Source organism: Platichthys flesus, chromosome 4 (genome assembly GCF_949316205.1).
Source record: "Platichthys flesus chromosome 4, fPlaFle2.1, whole genome shotgun sequence".
Classification (NCBI taxonomy): domain Eukaryota; kingdom Metazoa; phylum Chordata; class Actinopteri; order Pleuronectiformes; family Pleuronectidae; genus Platichthys; species Platichthys flesus.
The window spans coordinates 9,767,375-9,789,309 of NC_084948.1; the positions used below are offsets into that span (position 1 = coordinate 9,767,375).

A 21,935-nucleotide genomic window follows, 5' to 3' on the forward strand; every position below is an offset into this window, starting at 1 on the left:
TTTTGATGTTTCCAATAGATGATAAAGGACAAGTCATTAGAAAGTCAATGTTCAATCTTTGGTTTCAAATAAGGGTCATGAATCAGATCTAACACAATAATGATGTTCAGAAAATATTTCAACGACTGTGCTTGTTTGTATCAGTGAGGTTACACAAATGCAATAAGAATTAAAATGTGTTTCCAGATTTATACCGAGTGACCAACTGTGATCAACTCTCACTTCGCCACTCAATAAGCACATCCATTCTGTTTGAAAAAAACAAATGTGTCCTTGTCTCAAACCTCTGTTAATCATCAGTGCACATTATATTAACTCAAGTAAATGAAATATAATTTTTGTATCTCAAGATTTTAACAGTTTCTTGTGTGACAAACACTCTGGTACATACGCAGGCATCTGGGCAGCTTCTGGTTCCACTTGGGGCCTGAGGAGCCTCGGTTGAAGCAGGTGAGCAGGCTGTTTCCAGACAGAGTGAGACCCTTGTTGCAGATGTACTGGATGGTTGAACCCACAGTGAAATGGGGACCCGACAGCACCCGCCTGCTGTGATCCACCGTTCCAGGGTCAGCACAAGACACCACTGGATGGACATCAAAAGAAAGAAGGTTGGGTACCATCAACAACTTTTCTGTCCTCTTGGTCTCCATCAAACTCTAAACTTCACACTCGACCAGAAGCGCTTTCACACATTGATTGACAGCTGTGAGCTTCCATTGTTGACTCTGATTGGTTAGAAAGATAAGGCTCACTCAGTCGACTGTCAAAATTGACGTATGTAATGAGGACACAACACATCAATGCGGTTTTGGTTGTAGATTTTTGGTGTGAGTGCATCGTTTTGGTGCAGTATGCTGAGTCCTGTGAAGGAATTTTCAACCATCCTCAAACATTACATTTGTTCAGCACCACTAGGAGAATAGAGCCTGTCTTCACACGTACCTTCTCTCCTAGCAATACCCAAGGTCAGGTCTTTGACTAGTGGTTAATTGTGATGATTATACACAGGGATACAATATAAGGATATAACGTGATTTAGGTATGCAGGCTTTAGGTTTTACTATCCAATAAGATGTGAACCCTTACATGTTACAAAGAGTGACAGCCTTTCATGGACATATGGTACGGAACTGGTAATGCGCGGCGGAGAGGGAAGGAATTAATTTGGGGTGCTGTGTGAAACATCTTCAGAGCCACCACTGTGGGTCAAATCAACGGAAATGGTGGTTTTAGGGAATCTTGAAACTGTAGAGCTGTACATGTCATGTCTGTATGTATTTTTTAAGGAACAGTGGTTCAAGGGGGGACCTTGTCTGTCTTTGTTCCCACCACATTTTCCCAGGTTCCTCCGAGACAGGCACCTGCTGGTCTTTCAAGGGTCATGGGGGATCTCGAAACAGTGACAGAGTAAAACAGCAGAGGAGTGATCATATTATCATGTACATAAGGAACAGAAGTCATACAGAGGTCAGGGGTCTGGCTATATCAATATTTTAGAAAATGAGAACTTTCAGGTTGTGTTTTTTTAGAGTCTGTTTACAGATTAAGTGACTGTCAGAAAATAGGTTGGATACTTTTCAAACCTGAATTGCGCTACTTGGTTGACTGAGATGACACTAAGTTTACACTTTGTTATCTGTAAGGTCAGTCAAGGTATTGATTCGTCTCTCTGTTTGACGTTTTTTTTTATTTTAAATTTTCATTGATCTGCCAATACAATAAACCAAATTAATACCATCGATACCAATATCACAATTTCTATATTTCATGTAAATTCCCTTGTTGGTGCTAAAAGGGAGGCAGTGACACTTTGATGTTAAGCTTGTTTTCAACATATTTTTCCGCTCAAGTAGATAGGGCAGTAGCTGTGTGTACTCACCTCTTTCACAGCTTGGTAAGTCACCGCTCCAGGTGAGGTCCCACTGGCACATGAGCAGCTCGGCACCCACCACCTGATAACCTGGGTAACACTGGTAGGTCACCACAGTGCCCTGAACCAGCTCAGGGTGGGATGCACTCTTCCATCCATTCGAGATCTCTGGAAGCTCGGGGCAGGTGTCATTACGAGCTACCTCTGCAGTTTGTGGGGGCAGAGAGGGAAAGATGAGCATGAGAAATTGTTAGGAATATACGGTAAATTGGAGTTGTATGAACTTTTAAGGGCTGATGCTGAGTTTCGGTCCAGCTAGCAGGACTAAGATATACTAATGTCAGTTTCTGTCTGCCCACACCACTTTTCTCTCATGCACTCTAACCAGCCGGCTAGACTTCTCTAATGCTGCAATACTCGGAGCTTCCCACTCATACTAGTTATATAATTCATTACTTTGTCGTTTGTTCTTGAAAATACTTAACATTTTTGGCTCTAAATCAATTAGTTTATGTAATAAGAATCTAATTTGCAGATTTTAATATTATGTTGAGCTCAAGAGCACAGTGTGATTGAAAGGCCAACATGATAGAGAAGCAAATACTATCTGAGTCAAGTAAGGATGATGCTAGTGGCAGTGATGATGAATGGCTGAGGATGCAAAGAGAGCTTAGGATGTTGAGGTTCCTGAGGGAGCAGGGGATGCGAAGGGAACTGAGGAGGATGAGGATGCAGAGGATGAATACATACAGTTTGCGTCCACACTGACAGCGTGCTTGTCACATTGTTGATTCATGTCGGACAACATATTCTATCGTCACGTTTTGATTGAGAGAGTGTAGACTTTTGGTACATTATTAGAATCTGAACTCTTTGGATTCTTTCCCCAAATCACAGCCAGATAATTCTAACCCCTCAGGGCTTGTTGGCTTTGCTCTGCTCCCTGGCACACAGCTATAGATTTGGGTTCTCTGTTTACAAGTGTAATTTGGACAAATACACCAAAGTAATTGCACTTGGACACTGAACAAGCAAAAATTCTCCAACACCAGCCCATGCTGTTGTCTTCTGTTTACATTTATCTCTTGTTATGGCTTGAGCTATTGATCTTTTCTGAAGCCTTTCTTTTCCTCTGAATTCATTATGTCTAATCTGACATTGTGTGCAAACTACTGCACTGAGGATGGACCCTGCCAATACACGGAACTTATTCTTATTGTTTATTTTTGGTCCAATACCAGCAGAAATAAATGACTTTGTTTTGCATAACTTTCCTTTTAACTGAATGACTCTCTGATCTTGGGCTACTTATTTTATATATCAACGTGTCTTTAGTTCTCTGATGTTTTATATAGCTAATTCCGTATTGCAACATACACAGCTAGTACCAGATGTTAATCAATTTGAGTAAATACTGAAAATAAGACATGTTTTCATGTTTTCTTTGCATATTATCATTAATTTCACTGTGAAATACAGTAAAAAATATATCTGAGTTTTGTGAAAATATGGACCTCCATCTTTTGTCTTACCTCTGGGTTTAATTAAGACCAGAAAAAAACAAACGGTGGTATAAACAGTGTTTTGTTATAATCCTAAGAAGCTACACACTGATAACAGTATGCTAAGGAAAGTAGACGGTGCAGACTTTAAAATTAATTCACAACACTTCTCGTGTAAAGCATACCCCCAGTTAGTATAGATACAGTGAGGCTAAATAAGGGAATTGGCTATATTCCCCCCCCCCCCCCTTTTTGAAGGGAAGTGCCCTGAGATAACTTTAAAATTTTAAATGTTTGATTTATGGATGCATTTAGGCCAAAGGTCTGAAACTCCATGTGCACTGTTATTTCCATTTTTATATTACTTTGATTTATAAACTTAAATACATTTAAAACATTAAAGATGATTCCTCTGAATAATTTGATAATATACAGAGACAGCTGATAGGTAATGAGGCATAAGTGATAAGGGATACTGACTGGGAATATTACAATTATGAGAAACACTAAATTATTATTGACATTTGACTGTGGAATGTGTTTTTTAAATGATAGACTTTTAACAACATTGGCCGATGGTGACTACAGTGTTGTCAAAGCTCTCTGTTGAGCTCATCTCTGTGTGCTGGAGTTAGCGCCGAGCACCGGCGCCATGGCTTACCAAAGAAGTGCACAACGAATCCATTGCCGTAGCCATAGACATTTGTGGCAGGGTCCGACTGGAACTGGATAGTGACGTCCGCAGTGGAGGTGTAGAGCTTAAAGTGAGACTTCGATCCTCCATACTGACCCAACACCTTGGCTGTAAGATCGTCTCCATCATAAAAGGTCAGCAGGTCATTCTTCCCGATGTTCAACCTGAACGAAGAGAATCATTCTTTAGAATCATCTTCCTGATTATAGGTTTTTCGATGTGTAGAAACAGATGGATACACATGCACTTCACACTCTACTCTCGCCTGACTGTTGGACCATTGAAGAGTGACATGGTCCCAAACCACAGATTACACACCATGTGCAAACATAACCTGCACATGCATACATAACTCTATTGCTCATGACATGTGTTTGACAGAACATAATGTTAATGGGACCCTAACGTGTTCTTGCAGTTTTTGAAAGTAATTGCACAAAGAGGTCAAACCAAGAGAGACTACTTCATCATTCATGAGAGGCAATGTGGTTCCCACTCTTCAGAGGAACATGTCAGGGTATTAATGTGACGATTGACATGATTGCATCTTATTGTTCATGTCATCTTACAGATAAACAAGTCAAATTACAGTTTGCCATCCTGAAGTTTATGATTTTATGTCAATTACGAGAGAGGGCATGATAATATTTTACTCACCCATGGAAACAGGATATTATCAAACCATCATAAAACACCATTTCAACCAAAAGTTAAATGAAAACCCCTCTTCCACCAAATTATCTCTGGCCCTTGAACCCATAACTGGTTATGTTCAGGATTCTTGGAACCTTAGTGCAACCTAATGAACCAGTCCACGTTTCCACCAGTTATGAGTGGAACTACTGTATTTAATAATTCATCCATAACCAAAGCCATTGCACAATGCTCAACAGTAAAGGCCATATGGTGAATCACACTGATTTCCTATAGGTGTTGATGCAGATACTACACCCTCTACACATTTTTCAAAAGATTTTTCATAGTCCGTCTTCATTGTTGCCTCCTATATCCACTCATCTGACTCACCAACTTGCCCCCTTGAAAAGCTGCAATTTCTTTGATTCTGATTTTGAATTGGATCTCCATACTTATTGTAGTTACATCAGTAGTGAACACTTGGCCAGTCCACCAAAAATGTGTGTTTATAGGCCACTATGGTCCAAACAACACAACACTATTGATGTTCAAACTCAAATAGAAAGGAACAGTGGTCTCCTGTATCTTCACCCATCAATCCAGCCCAATGTCGTCCTTATGCCCTTTTTATACTAAACTACCTCACCTCCTCTTCTATGGTCATAGTTGTTACAGCCACTAGAGGTCACCTGATGATGACACTTAGATATTGTTCATTGTAAGCTGCTGTTCAGGCGACCAATGGGCTCTTTCCTTAACAGGACCGTCACGAATATGAACATGTATGCTACTGTGCAGGTGACTCAGGCTGGCAAAGAGCACAACAGTCATCCTGAATGTAATGAGCATAGAGATATGCCTCTGTGAATGATGAAAGACTCAACATAATGCTGAGTAACTGCAATCACTGTTGCAGTTAAATTGTCTGAATGCCATGTATTTGTGCTGCATAGCCTGTGGAGCTGTAACTCTGTATAAAATGTCACCTGGGGATGAGCTATCTCTTTGTAGAGTACAGATTCGGAGCAAGGAAGAAATGGCTAAGCCAGAATAAAGCAGTGAGATGCTCTTTGCTGTTGCTAATTAATCACCAGCGGCTCCTGATAAAACTCATTAGCCAGGCGGAGATTGAGCTATTAATCACTATGGGGATGCTGGAGAATCAAAGGTTCAAGAGGCGTGGAGCAAATCGACACATTGCGTATTCTGACAAGATGAAATGTTTATTTTTGATGCACTTATTTATTTATTTGACCAAACAACTGGAAGAAATTACAGGAGTGAGTGAGGACGGGAGCAGATGAGAGATGTAGTGGGGAGTGTTTGTCTTTTCCCAAGAAGAACCATTTATCTTCTGTCAGCTGTGGGCACATCCATACACACACACACACACACACACACACACACACACCCACACACACACACCCACGCACACACAAACTTAAGGACAATGAACAAACTCAATCTCAAATGGTAACTATAACCCTCTGATCTGAATATAACTTGACCCAAATGTAAACCAGGAGCAGGATTTATTTATTTATTTTACTACTCCCAGGGAAGAGAACCGGTCCTAATTTCTGCTCAAAGTTCTGACACACATGCAGTCCTGCATTGGGAATACATGCATTTAATCAACTACTTTTACTGCAGAAATCAGTCATGACAAGTGGGACCACGGAGTTGTCTCAGGTGGTCCCATCGGGTGTGGAGTCCTTCAGCCTACATGAACATTAAGGTAAATAAAATCAGTTACGGGGAAAGCCCTCTGTGGCCATGGTTACAAAAGCCAATACTTGTTTTGTCATTGAGAATTTTTTTATATTATTCGTTTTCATGCCTTCTGTGCTGTAACATTCTTTTATTTTATTTTTTAATCATTTATGTTTACTTTATAGGCCTTCCATTGTTGGAACTGCTCCTCTCTCTCTCTCTTAAAATCCAGTGATTCAAAGTTAATTTCAATTTCACTTTTTTTTCTGTGGCCACAGAGTTTTTAAATATAAATGTGTGTATAATTCTAAAATAAAGTCATTTGTGTCATTTCTAGCAAATTCAAAATCAACCCTACGGTCACCCAAATTTCCACTCTCACTGTAGGTAAGTCAAAGATGCATAATTTTTCTTATTTATTTTATTTAATGTGCGAGTTGTGTTTATTTCTCTACATCCAAAATAACTTTCCAACTTTGAGACGAAAAATATTCCCAGCTCAGAATTTCAGTGCATTGTTGATTATTAAATGCATATAGTTTCTGAAAATCAAAACTGTGTAAACACAAGTAGTAATTGGAAAACATCCAAACAGCTTAAACACAATATAATAATTTAATCCAACTCTTAAACTCACTGTGATAAAGCTTTTTAAAGCCTGTAACCGGGCTTCATAAGCATGGCAAAATGAGTGTTTGATGTCTGATCACTAGCGGATGAAATTTCCCCTGCTCAGAGAGTGGGACAGATTGAGAAATATTTTTGGCTGGTGTCAAATTTGTTGTGATTAAGCTAAACAAGGCCTTATGCGGCTCTGCAGCGCATCTGCAGAGAAAAATCAATCGCAGCCTCGATTCCCTGACACTAATCTGATTTAGTTCAATTTGTAAAAACAGGGGCTGAGTTTGGCCTGGCCACCAGGACCAGCTGCCAACACATTCTCAACTATACACCTCATCACCTAGAATTTCCATCTCACAAATGTCAGACATATAAGAAGAAACTTGTTTGTAATATTTTTGGCTGCTTCTCTGATTGTCTGACTGTTCCCCTGGAAATGTTGGTAAAATCCCATCACTTCAACCTCTTCACTTCACAAGCTGTTTAGATGAAATGTAACTTTACTCTATCATTGCTCAGCAATGTCATCGGTGTTTTCAAGTTTGAAATACATCTTCATCAAATCTTTCTGATAAGACCTGCGAAGCTGGGGTTGTCATCCTAACATCAACATCAGCAATATGGAAATGAAGAGTTTATTAATTTATTTAGTCATACACCCACATATTCACTCACACACACACAAAGAACGATATATAGAAGGGACAGCCCTTGCTCCACAAAAAAAGTCATAATTAAAGGTGTGGCTCTCTTTCTCCTCATCCTTGTTACCATCTATTCATAAAATCACCAGCATCCACTGCAGTCCACATGTAAATTCAATTACTGACTTCAATGGTGGCCATGTTAACTTCTGTACAACAATGTGCTGTGTTTGACATCTTGTCACGTGTGTGTGAATTTAGGGGTGTAACCAGTTCATACTGGAATCTAATAGGGGCTGCCCTACTGCTTGCACTTGCTATCACATTTGCTTTTCAGTTCAATTTACGTAAAACTAAGGATTAGAACCCTGGGAAATGTAGGACATCATTATCGTTAAGAGACTTTTCATCCCAAAGTCGCGAGGTGCTTGTAGGAACTGTTGGGTTTCTCTGTAATATTGTAAGGTCTCAACCCTACAACCATAAGGAATGTGCACTGACATAATAAATGTTGTGATTTGGTGACATACAAATAAGACTGAATAAAAGTGAATTAAATTGAGGTCAATATAGAATCATCACGAGTCAGTTTAAAAAATGACACAACACAAACCACTGACATATCATTTAACTGTGTGTGGGGCAGATTGTCTCTTTAACAATACAGCCCAATTATAAAGTTAACAGTTACTGTAATTTCTGGAAAGCAATGGGAAGTCTATAACCTGTGGTAGAGACAGGGATTACATTCATTTTAATCACACCTTTCACCCTCTCCTCTCTGATTTGAAGGCCATCTATAAAAGTCTTTCGATACACCCCAGTGATAATGTCCCTCATGCCATTACACAGATGGAGCAGGAGATTTGAATACATCCAAGTGTGCACAGGTGTCTGTGAGAAGTAGGAGGAACTAATTCCCAGGGACCTTGTTAAAAGCCTCATATATCTCAGTACACTGTCTAACGCCGAGCTCAGGGAGAACAGCTGCTACTGATAAGCTTCATATAAATGCTCAGACAGAGGCATATGTGCAGACAGGGAGGAGGCCTTGTTCTAGATTAGAAGATTCTCTCCATGGAAACTTCTGTTTTGCTACACTCCCATGAGCACTCTCTGGGAAACTGGACCACAGTGTGCTGACACCTCAAGTTTAGTTGCAGTTGCAGACTTTTCAATCCTTGTGTTCACAGATGGTCCTACACACAGGGAAATACAACCAACCCCTGAAGGCTGCCATGTTTATCACATACAACAATACCACAATACCCCTACTTTTGCATTTTATTTTTGTAATGACCTTACCTCTATTGGGCTAGGATTTTAATTTTTAATTCATAATTAAAGTGGTGCGGACACGATGGTTGAGCCAAGAGCGCTGAGTTTATCCAATTTAAATTTTTGGCCCCTATTTGCCTGTTATGTATTCATAAACATATTAATAAAATAAACAACTTGTTCCCTAGTGAAGAGAAAAACCTCCAGTTTATCCAGGCACTGCATTAGATGATAATTCCACTTCTGCAGGCTTGAAAGTTTACACTACACAATGTCACAAATCCGAATTTTTATTTCACAAGTAATTGTACTCTAGTATTTCTATTTTATGCTACTTCATACTTCTAATCTGATACATTTCAGAGGGAAATGTTGTAAGAGAGAACCAAGCTCTCACAAAACTCAGCCAGTGTGACCAGGTGCATTCACCGCTGGTTGATGTTCAGTTGCGAAAGTGCCGACTGGAAATGATTCTTGGCAAAAGAAAAAACATCTGGGGCTACAGCCCCGGATGCCCAAGCCAGGCGACGCCCAGTGTTTTAACTTCTTTCTAAAAAGCATCTGAACCAAACCTACATTTACACGTCTGATGAAGTTACCTATTGTGCTTTCCAACAACTCAATAAAAAAGGAAACCCCTGGATAGATAAACAGTTAGGTGTGCATTGCTGCTTGATGCATCTCTGATGATCAGCCAGGAGCTACCCCTCACTGTTTTGCTCCTGTCGTCCCAGAAAACCTCCTTGTGGGGGGGCGTTAGCAGAGACATCTCACTGTCATCTCTTGCAATCTTCTTTCTTTAAAGCATCAGCCAGAAGGTACCATCTCTCCCTTCTTGCCCAATTCATTCAAGGTCTTCTAATGCGTTGAACCCTTGACTACGATATTCCTCAGTGTAGGGAAGTTCTTATTTTGTGTAAGAATGGATTTCTACAGGGTAGGTGGTTGTCTACCATCTGGCCGTGCTTGCTTTTTGGTTGCTTGGGACACCAGTTTTCCTCACAGATTTCCCAATGCCAGTCCTCCCCGACTGCCAACAAGCTCTTGATTTATCAGTCTGCTGATGGAATGGTTTACTGATTTCCTGTTTGGGCCTTCATGAATCTTGCAGCTCTAGGATCAGTCTTACCATCTTCAAAGCCAATACACGTATCCTAGGTTTCCATTGACTCTAAATGTGATGTAACTATTTTTGATTAACAAACTAAAGGCAAAATATTCAGCAACATTATCAGCCAATATTAATATTCACAGCCCAGTGTGAGTAGCCCTTAAACCCTTTTCAGAAATCAGGATGTGTATCTGGGTATTTGGAGGATGCCTTGACACATCATTCATTTTTCATCACAGGGGTGTCAATCCTTGTCTGGACTGTAATCTTACTGGAGCCATTCAGTATGATCTCAAAAGCAAAGAGGATCGGAGAGACTGAGCACCCCATTGCTTTGTGCCACTGCAGCAGCTGCCAATCAGTCTTTGACTTCAGGGAGGTATAGCTAACTTTAAATTGTAACTACAATAAATCAATTCACTGTGTTTATTAATATAAACAAACTGCAGACTGTGTTGGCTGTCTGAACCAAACTCAGCTCTCCAAACACTGACAAGAAGCTATTCCAAACACACAATGACATCAGGTATTACAACATGAGAGACCCACAGTTATAACACACTTGCATCTAGTTGTATATTAAACAGCTGAAAGAGGAGGTATCGTAAAAGTAATCTTGTTGGACAGATAACCCCAGGTGATAAAAATATCCAAAAATTTACAGAATGTTGACTGAAAAGTCTTCTGTCGCAAATATCGACAAATTTGTGAATGTGTTCTTTGCTAGCCGTTCAACGATTGGCTGCATTTAGCTTTTTCTCACAACAACGATTGAGCATCGTTTTAGTAATTAATATAAGAAATTAAGAAATCACAGCTAAGTTGTGATGCTCCAAGAGATGACCTAGAATTGTCCACTACCGATGATCTATCTGGTGAAATGGTTTAAAGGAATAGAAAAGTTTATGATACTATGAAGGAGAGACAGTCATAGCTTTTACTCATTTACCTTACACTACCTTTACATGGCAGGTTTGCAGAACGTGTTAATGCAACATTATGCAACTATTCATTTCAAAACAAAAGATTCAAAATCATTTAGATGATGCAATGACTTGTAATATGAAGAGTTCCCTCTGTTTAATTCACATATTATATAACTTTGGTGAACTGGTATGATCTCCTGCAAGACGTGCCTCACTGAATGATTTTCAGAGGCTTAACCTGCAGGAACGAGGCCCAGACAGCAAGTTCAAGAGTAATGCTGAGGAGCAGATCAGTTAACATAATACTGATATATACACTGATATCCAGTTTGGAAGCCGTGATAACATTTTGTAGCCCCCTTTATTTCTGTGACTTTAAATATTTTAAACATTGGAACACCTCTCCATTTATGTTAGACCTTGTCTTTTCAGTGCTGTTGTAAATATTGTCATTTTGTGCTGTGCTATTCAAGATGTTTATTGCATGTCTGTCTAGCTTGGGAGAAGGTCCCTCACATGTGGCTCTCTTTGAGGTTTCCATGATCTTTCCCCTGTTAATAGGGTTTTTGACAGTCTTTTCCTCACTCTTGCTGAGAGTTAAGGACAGAGGATGTTGAGCCTCGTTAAGTCCCATGAGACAAACTGTGATTTGTGAATATGGGCTATACAAATGAAACTTGAATGATTGATTGCAACAGTCCTTCCAGTTCTGAAAGCAGAGGATCCTGAAATGTATACCCTGTTCAGCTTTTTTGATAAATGTCTTGTCTTTGATTTTGGTTCTATAGTCACACATTTTTTAGGTTTATTTTATTGTCCAAATGTTTTCACAGGGTTACTTCACCTCCACTAAAATCACCTGCTCTGCTAAATGAAAAACAGCAATTACATATGCTGACAAGTTTTCCTTTCAAAAACCAAGAGGCAGCCATTAATCAGTGCTTCTGAACATACAACAGGAGCACAGGTGGTGTTCAGAGAAGGAGAGGGAAAGGGAGAGAGAGAGAGAGAGAGAGAGAGAGAGGGAGAGAAACCCAGTTTAAGACGGAACCTATGCAAATGAGTCCTTCTTAATTTGCTTGCAAATTGCAAATGATTTTCAATGGCTGACTGACTTATCGGGCTCTGACATGGCGCGGTGTGCTGTTCGGTGTCCTCACCTTGGCACTGAGATCACAGGAAACACACACTCCCCAGCTGTACAAGCGCACCCTCCACTCCACACAGCAGCCATTAGGGGAGTAGGGGAAGAACTCCCACACAAAAAATCCCTGATATAATTAGTTTTCTCGGCTGCACCTAATTAACCTTTGTCTGTGTGGCACTTACGCATCGTATTCACAAGCCGAGCACCCTTTCATTAGCAACGCGGGTTGTTTTTTTAATGTGTTTAACCAGTCATGGTGAGGTAGCTCTTTTTAATCTTCAAACTGCATCCATGGCTCTGTTTGAAGCCAGGAACTGGTGTATGCATCATCCCATGAGGTGAAGTGGGTTTTGTTTTGATTAGATTCAAAGAGGCCAAGGAGAGGGACTGCAGTGATGTGGTTCTCTGCATATCAAACGAGGCAGATCAAACTGCATATGTAGAAGGTGGATACATACACTTGAATGTCCAGCATGATCCTCTTGTCCTCCTCGACATGGATTCCCCAGATACAGTCCTGGCCTTTATCGTAGGCTTCGGGCCAGTTAGGAGAGAGCACCACTCCAGCTGAATCTGTGATTTCGCCACTACACACAGCTGGAAGACACAAAGGTTTTAGACAAGCAGCCATGAATCTTGCCATTATAAAATACAGTTTGAAATGGGTCAACATTGGATTGCAATTGTTGTATTGCCACAATGTCACTTTTTAGAACCCTAAGGTATAGATTGTTAATTTCGTCTAGACAGTGCTTCATACCATTAAAGACTGAGGTACCATGGACAGCCATTTCTTTTGTTACTTTAGCTCAGAATGGAATCTGTAACAAATAGTGTAGTCGTGTCATCTCTTAGTTATGAACAGGTTTTGTGAAAAGGACAAGTCTTTTTTTGTATTTCGTATGGATTGTTGCCAGTAAACTGCAGTCTGATCTATGACTAAAGATACCTGTGTAATTTACAGACACAAACACCCATTGTAAGATAAAGTCCGGAGAATTGGGACCAGACTTAACTCGCAATTTGCTATTCACACATGCACAACGCAGCAGGAGGTTCTCTGCACAGACGCGTTCACAACAGCAACAAAACCTCCGCATTATTCAGGCAATGGGTGGTCTAGCCAGCATTGGCAGGAAGTAACTATGTAACAGAAGTAATCTGCTGTGGAGATCAAGTGAGTTTCTTGACAGTGCACAGACACCAGTGTCAGTTTTATCACCACAAACTCTCTAGACGTCTTTTGTCATTCTCTTCTTCGTGTGTGTCACCACTTTTTTCCCAGGAGATATTTGCTTTCTTTTCATTGTTTTCTATCGTGTTAGAAGCATCATCAACCCCCCCCCCCCCCCCCCCCAACACACACACTCGCTCGCTATGATTCAAGTGCGGAATCCCCTGCTGTGCCCTCACATCGGATTCTCCTGACTTTCTGTGGACTGTATACCAGTGGGGCCATTCTGTAAAAGTCTGCAGATAATCCGGGGGCTCTCACGTGTACATAAGCATTCACACATGCACCTCCCTCTGAGCAAATGAGAAGGATATCCAGAGTTCAACGCATGTCTGAAAGCAGCTTAAGTAAAGTTATGCCTGACCTGGACTTGCAGCCCCAACAGCCCTGAGTCCTGCTTTTCAGTGAAGTATGATAAAAATGCCCAAATAAAAGATCAAGGTGTAAAGAGAGTGATTACAAAAGGATGTATGCTGAAGTCACGGATATACAGACCTCTGCAGGCGGGCTCAGTCTCATTCCATTGGGGATTGTTGGGGTCCATGCATTCAATGGTGACAGAGCCTTGCTCCAGAGTATAGCCAGGGTCACAGGCAAACTCCACCACAGCTCCCACTGCCCAACTGTTGTCACTACTGGTCAGGTTACCATACTTCATGAAGGGCTCGTAGCAGTGGCCTGCTGCAAAGGCTGTGGAGACAAGGTGTACAATACTTTTTCAGTGGTGGAAAAGAATGACATTTTACCAATTAGCAAAAGAAAAAGCTGCATCTATCAGGTGAGTTAATTTGAGTTAGTGCGACAGTTGTCAAACATACAGCAATGAATATGGATGATACATGTTTGAGATAATTGTAAAATAAATTTAGTTATTGTTGTAGCAATGGTCCAAACAAAAATATACAAGATTTTTGGGATGGATTGAAATTAACTTGGGTACAGATACAGGTGTTAAGACTGTCCAAAGCCTGGTTTTGACATGAATGGTTCCCAGAGGTTGAACCATAGGCTAATACATGTGTGATTCACAAGCCCCAGCTCTTCTCTCTTTTCAAAGCTAATGTTACCATGTGACCACACTGTATTAAAATGGTGACTATTGGTACAATGTACTTTGCCTGCCATGCAACTTGCATTTCCCCCAACCCCACTACTTATACCTAGAGGCGCTGCACTCACAGAGCGGCAATTAATATAGCATAACTTAAATCCTCTGCTGAAGATGTACCAGTTGTACCAGCGGTGAAAGTGTGATTAATGTTAATAGTGACATAAATAAAGCTATGGCTTCAAGTACTGAGTATTGTGAATTATTTACTGTACCGTTTAACTGCCAATTTCAGATATACCATAGTTTTAGTAGAAGAACATAATCCCCCAATGTGTCCTAGCTACATTTCCGAATTGTTGTGGAATTAAATGGAAAAGATGCAGTTTCAGTTAGAAAAGGCTAAATGCTCATGATTGATGTTATCGGTTTACCACATTTAGAATGGCTTGTCAGGAAAAAAGTAGGGACTATCAAATCTGCTGGAGAAAAGCTAAACAGAGTTACGTCCTGTTAATGGCCTTAATGAGATCCAGTGGAAATATGCACGGTTGCTCCCTTTGGACCTAATCCCATTGGTAGCAGTGAATTGGAGGTCTAATCAGATTACTCTGATTGTATTTCCAAGTGGTCCTCGCGGACTGGAGACAAGGCTCTTATCTGATTGCCAGTGCTCAGACAAATGTGAGGACAAAAGATAAGAGAAGCTATGTGATATCTCAACCTGACAATGTTGATGGAAACTCAATGTAAAATACATCATATGGATTTTAAATGCATAGTATTATGGAATGGGCAAGTTCATATTGCGCTCCTGAAAATCCCATGGCTCTTTTATTCACAAGCTCCATTACAACAAAACTAACAGATATGAGAGAAAAGGTAATAAAGAGAGGTACCTTTCCACAGCCAAGGAAGCATTTAAATGAACCTATAATGTTTATTGCCAAAATTACTACTAGAAATGAAAGCAGTAATGAAAATAAAACCCTTCTGATGAAAGGATTTCATAATGGGGCTTATGTTCTGGCGAAATTTGTTATTTTCCTCTCTTTTTTCAAGTTAAGACGCGATTAAGATGCAAGTGGGAGATATAAAGGTTTATAGAGTGTTGTGTTGCATGACATCTGTCTCACTTTATCACACTGAGACATGGTTGTTGCTCTTTCATCCTTAGCTTCATCCAGGATAGCTCCCCCTGGACCAAATTAGGATTTTAAACTGCCAGTGGCATCGTTTTGGGGCTGTCAGTTTCGGTCTGTTGATCCACAACTTGGTTCAAAATGAAATATCTGAACAACTTTTGTTTGACTTGCAATACATTTTTGTGCAGACATTCCTGGTCCTGAGGAAATGAATCCTGCTGACTGGTGCACCCCTGCCTTTTCTGCACCGTGACATTGACATTTGTGGTGCACATTAACACATCTTGTCAATCCTGGATGGATTACCTTGATATTTGCTTCAGACCTTCATGTTTCACAGACAATCTATTCTACTGACTTTGGTGTCTTTTCTGCTAATGCCATATAAGTTTGACATTTTCATTCTTATTGAAATATCTCCACAACTATTGGATTGATTGTTTGAATGTGCTCCTTAGGAGTGAATTCTAAAAACTCTCAGTGCTATCATCAGGTCAAAAATCCTTTTCTCCAATACTTTGGTTTATGACTAAAAACCCCCTTAACTTTATTCCCACCAGCCCCAGTTGTACATTTTAAAACTAATTAGCAAATAGCTGAACAGATTAAACTTAAAGTGCAGCCTCACAGAGCTGTCAGCATGGCTGTAGACTCTTATTCTTACAACCAGCCTAGAGCCAGACAAACCTCTGTCACATGTAAGGGAAGTGTCTTTGCCAATTTAAGACTGATGCAGATGTCATTATCAGTTACAGCTCCCACATTTCTTAAATAGCATATGCACTTGCACTCATCTGAGCTCTTTGTTAATGTTGCATTTTTGTTGTACATATATATATGTATTTGGATTGACATAGAAAGATATTATGGTCATATGAAGACATCTACACGTTTTTCAGTGTGAAAATGTGCCCTGCAGGTTTTCCTGTGGATCAAGAGGTAGGTAGTGAAAACCCTGTATTCACACTTTTTGTTGGCTCTCTTCTTATACTAAGCCAAACGGCCTCGTTCACATTAACATTCTCTTCTTTATCTCCGCTACACTATCCTCAAGTCAGATTGTTTTACTCGGAAAGTCGGACGTACACCACCACCCCAATGTTCATTTTGTGGAAATATTTGCAGTTTGTTAACACAAGTGATAATGAAATTAGAATTACTATCTGATTATAATGAACAGTCTCTCCTGTACTGATTGCCCTTCTAAAGTTCGGTTTACGTTTCGATCAATATAGCGCCTACCGTCTAGTTGTGTGCATTCATACTTGTGCACTTTTATGTCTTATAAATTAAATAATCCCTTGGCCTTTATTTGGGTGTTTCTTCATTTTTCTTTCTCTGAGAAATATGAAGCCACCAGTTGGAGCATGATTGAAATCAATGCAGAGGAAATTCCTACAACCCACAAGCTGACTTTTAGTATGTTTAGGGCGTTTGTACTTCATGGATCAATGGAAGAAAACTGCTCATATCAGTTGACGTTACAACGTAAAGATGTACTTTACATTTCTGTAGGTTGAAAAACACCTCAAACTGTCCTTTCAAAAGTGGTACTCCAAATTTGCCATTTTTACCTTTGACTGGGTCCAAGATCTCCTCCTCTACATAGGATGTTTTCCCATTTACTTAAATAGCATTACTGCAATGGATCTACTCTTAGTTAGCTTCATTGTTTACTAAATGGATAAGATTCTTTAGGCATCAGTCTTAATGGCAAACCCAAGTTTACAAGATACAATGTCACAAAGTTTCAGCAGGTGTCATAGGAAACGTCCTTTAAACCATGGCCTTGTCTGTATTTCACAGTGGAATCATATGACCCATAAGCATGTTGGCAGGGCCATTTGACACTATGTTGAACAATATATACTTACAAGACTTAGATACCGATATACTTCCATAAACATCCTTAACTCTGGGTTTCTGGTAATATCAGGATGTGATATGTTTGACTGCATTATGCTGGCGGGCAGTGGAATAGTTTACAAACTTCATGGTGATCTGTAATGTCAAACTATAAATAAAGGGAGATAGGAGGGCGGACATATAGTGTTCTGTGGAGTTTACAGCAGTGTGGGAAATTAAGGGTTAGGGAGGGTGAATGGGTTTGACACTGAAGTTAAATATTGTTGACAGCTCTGCAGAAAGTAAGTAGTCTAAACCGACCTTTCAACTGAGATTATTGTATGGAGGCAAAGAGAGCCGTAAGGTTATAAGCAAGTGAATATCTATAATTGCGACATTTGACCCTTACCAAAATTGTAATGAGGAAATTTTACACTGGTTTATAAAACATCTATACTATATTTTAGAATATTTATCAGATTGTTAGAGGAAAAGACCCTTGAATTTATTGTTTGAATTTGTGATACAATCTATATTCTTCCCATCCTTGCTTTGATTCTATATTACTTTGCTGGAGGAGATAATGAATAACTTTACCCACTTCATTAACCTGCATATGACACATCATACCAATGTAATACAATTAGAAGATGTTATAATTAACTTTCCGAACCATATAATTATGAGACAAATGTCAGAATCTGAATTGATTTAGCATATTAGATTAGATTATTTATAATTAAATCAAGACAGTGAGGCAGCTGGAATCACTGAATGAGCCGAGAGAGATGAGCTGTACTTTCACTCCTACATAAAGTCTCCCTTCAATACTACATGTAGCTCCCCATAGAGACACCTCTGATAAAACACCACAGTCTTCTTCAGCTCAGCTCTTCATATTCCTCTCTCAAACGGATTTTTCTTTTGGCCGTTTGAAAGGCACCTTTCACTGCTGCAGTGCAGCACTTTTAGTGGCTGTATTGGCCTTGATTAAATGGATTTCATCATCATTGGAACTCCTGACCTCCATTCAACAGTCAGCAGCTCCATCCACTCACCGCAGTTAGCTTTTACACTACATTCTTTTGAAGGTCTTTGTTCATTATGCTGTTTAACAGCTAATTCACTGACAATCTTCATCAGGCCAAAGTTTCTGACTTATGCTAAACTGTTCTTGGCCTTAGGAAATTAGCTGACATCTTTTCTATGAACTCCCTTTTTGTGTTTAGCAGAGAATTATTTCAGATGTTCTGCTGTCTTCTCCATGTTTTTATGATTTGTGACATAAAGCACGAGCCCTCTCTCACTTTATACATGCTGTGGCTCCACATAGTACTAAAGCTTACCTTGGTATCGGATGGCGATGCCAGTAGATGTGCCTGTAGCGTCTGTAGTCAGCTCAATGAATAGATGTCTGGACGAGCTGAGTAAACCTTCATTAGGCAGATACTCCACCTCAAAGGAATCATACAGGGCAGCTGCATCTATGCTGTTACCGTTCTTGATCAGCACCCTAGAAGAAAAGGAGCAAAGAATCATGAACAGGGATCATCCTGGGATTTCTGTCTCAGCCCTTTGTTGACCATTCTGTCTCTGTCTCCTGTCATACTCCACCCGCCCACCGCACCTCCTCATCCCAGGTCCACCTGCTCACCTGTTTACTACTCCAATCCAATCACTGAAACATATTCATTAATGTTCCACTGGTTTCCTGTATTTATTTGGTGTTTCTTTCCAACTTAAAGTGGATGAAGACCTGTCCTTACTCTCCCTCTGATTGGCTAACTCTGCGGTTTTTCTATAACGCTGACTCAATCAGAGTCAAGGTAGGGACAGGTATTTGCCCATTGCAGGCAAACTGCAAAAAATAAAAAAATGAAGCCAAGCCCCGTGACCTTGCACTTTTGAAAACATTTTAAGCTTGAGTCTGTGAAGCAGTGATCAGGAGTGGAGCCCCCAAAACATTTAAACAATCAGAAATCTATTTCAGCTGTCACCTTGGTTTCGTTGCATCAAATAACTACTTAAAATCAAACTTTTAAGAGAAAACTAAACACTGAACACCTGAATTCCTGTCTGTATATTTCCATTTTTAACAAAATCTTGTTGACTGTAACTATTACTACTACTTAATGTTAAGGATATACATTTTTTTATAAATAAGTCAATTTTCCTAATTGTTATTAAATATATGTTTGTGATGTATTTAATAAACACAATATGCATTGAGTTGTTTAAAATGTGTTTTTATAAAAAAAAAAAAAAAAATTGTTTAGGCGTCCCACTGTATCAAACATGGTTGATAATGTGGGACAGCATGCTTTAGGTAATTTGGGACAGTTATTTAAATTCTCTGAATGGGGGAAATATGCATTATGGGACTTCCTGAAGTTAAAAAAAAACTAAAACTAAAGAGATGTATGATGTGCAGTTGTCAGAGAGGAGTTAATGTTTAAATACAGCCTTTCCCTGTCTGTTTAAGCTGATTGTCAACTAGCACATCATCACTTAGCTCTCTAGAACAGAGATGATCCAAAAAGCACACAAGAGTCATGGCAGGGGTTGTGTGTGGTTGGAAAAAAAAGAAAACCCAAGTGTAATCTCTACTGAATTGTACAAAATATCAACATAAATGTATGATTTAAAAGAAAATGTGGATCCAAACATTTGATCATGAAAACTTTAGAGATTTCCAAAAATATGATTGGTTCCCTGCAGTGCTCCATCCATCGACCATTTTCGACAGTAGCCTATATAGAAAGTGCTAAAAACAAAACCTTCCAGAAGGAGCTTTTGTGAAGGAACCTTGTCACTGCTTACTGAGAAAAAATTGTTTCAAGTGTCAGTTTGCATTGAAGAAAGGTTGCAGAATAGATAACTGATATGGCACAAGACACTGATAAATCATTGAAGGACATCTCAATATGTGTTCAGTGCTCTCTGGTCTACAACGAAAATAACAGACATAACAAATACCATCCAATTTGTAAAGTTTTGCAAGTCAGGCATGGTGCTACCACAGGCGCATCATCATCATCATCATCATCATCATAATCATCATCATCATCATCATCATCATCATCATCATCATCATCATCATCATCATCATCATCATCATCATCATCATCATCTTCATCATCATTACCCTGCCTCACTTGACATCAAGAGAGGCAGGTCTAGCCATCGCTTTTGCAGTGTGATGTATGTGTACAATAATTTAATATGACCCTTCAAGGACATTATATCAAATTATTTGCCAAAGCCTCCCAATCCCTGGTTTAGAATCTCCCTTCCATTTCATTTTAAATAAGATGTGGAGAGCTTGCCCACATATAGATAAACCTGGACTGATTCTTAAACTACCCAATAAATTATCATTTTTTACAACCTATGAAGGTGTCAGGCTTGTAAAGATGCACTCAGAATTCTGCTGATGTTAAACTACATGGCAGACATCTGTGACCTAGCTGATACTTAATGTTTGATTGCCATCTGCACCTGAAGCAGTCTCTGTTCATCCTCTGCATGTCACAGCCCTCCGCCAGCAGCAGCAGCCGCAGCAGCCTCCACCCACTGCTCTGTTCCTTCATGGTTCCCCACAGAGGTCTGCATTGATCTCTCCCTGCTCTGCCTGTGATGACTTAAGTTATTCTTCTCAGGTAGCAGTGAAACAACACAACAGAGTCTTGGTGTCAATCTTAAATCTATATTTACATTTCTATTAACAGTAACTGAACTGATCTGAATGTCAAAATATTCTTCCTTTTTGTTTTGTATACTCTGAAGGGGTGAACAGTTTTGTTTTCCCCGTTGTTTAGTGAGGAAACTAAATTGGTTGTGATTCCGCAAAAAATACTTGATCTGGATCAGAGGCAGCTCTTGCTACTGATTTCCCTCTTGCGACTTGCTACTGTTTTTACCTCATTACCGACAAACTGCACAATGACAAACAGAGGAGCATGCTTAACAAAGCCCGGGGTGCTGTGAAAGCTGTCTGTCAAACTCTGATACAGACTAAACAAGCAAAACAACACAGTATGAAAAGATGGGTCTTGCTCGTGGATGTGGTAAACAGCAATCCAACAATTTCTGTTGGCAAGATGTTTTATTATCTGGGGGCACTATCACCTATTGCGTCTCACGTGCCAAGGTAGCCGACCTAGTTGAACTCATACTCTTACTGACCTGTGCAGATTTGTAAGATGTGGCATTGTCGCTGGCCCCATTCCAATAATAAAAAAAAAAGTTTTAGATGACTTTTCAGTCTCCACCACTGGTTAAGATGCTTCTGCTCTGTAACATGATTTGAATCTATGTCAAACTTGAAGTACTTGTGGACTAATCTGAGTCTTCACAGAGCAGATTGTGTGACTGCTAATTCATATCCAGTTTATAGCTTTCAACTTGTCATGCATCATGACAAGCCTGATCTAAACCTTTGTGTCTAACATTATAACATCCAGCCCTAACAGTGTCGGTCTCACGGACATAAACACACACGTCTCCAAAAAACTCCAGACA

General features: G+C 39.8%; 1 protein-coding gene across 2 annotated transcripts in view; it reads right to left on the reverse strand.

Annotated features, from left to right (window-relative positions):
* LOC133952181 (seizure protein 6 homolog) overlaps positions 1 to 21,935 on the reverse strand; it is a 162,974-nt gene that overhangs the window by 10,145 nt on the left and 130,894 nt on the right. For both annotated transcript variants that reach the window (XM_062386517.1, XM_062386516.1), the window contains 6 exons: positions 18,761 to 18,927; positions 13,872 to 14,066; positions 12,601 to 12,739; positions 4,034 to 4,230; positions 1,880 to 2,074; positions 392 to 583 (listed from right to left, as the gene is read on the reverse strand). In XM_062386517.1, the coding sequence (XP_062242501.1) occupies positions 392 to 583; positions 1,880 to 2,074; positions 4,034 to 4,230; positions 12,601 to 12,739; positions 13,872 to 14,066; positions 18,761 to 18,927 (1,085 nt within the window). The remainder of the gene's footprint in view (positions 1 to 391; positions 584 to 1,879; positions 2,075 to 4,033; positions 4,231 to 12,600; positions 12,740 to 13,871; positions 14,067 to 18,760; positions 18,928 to 21,935) is intronic.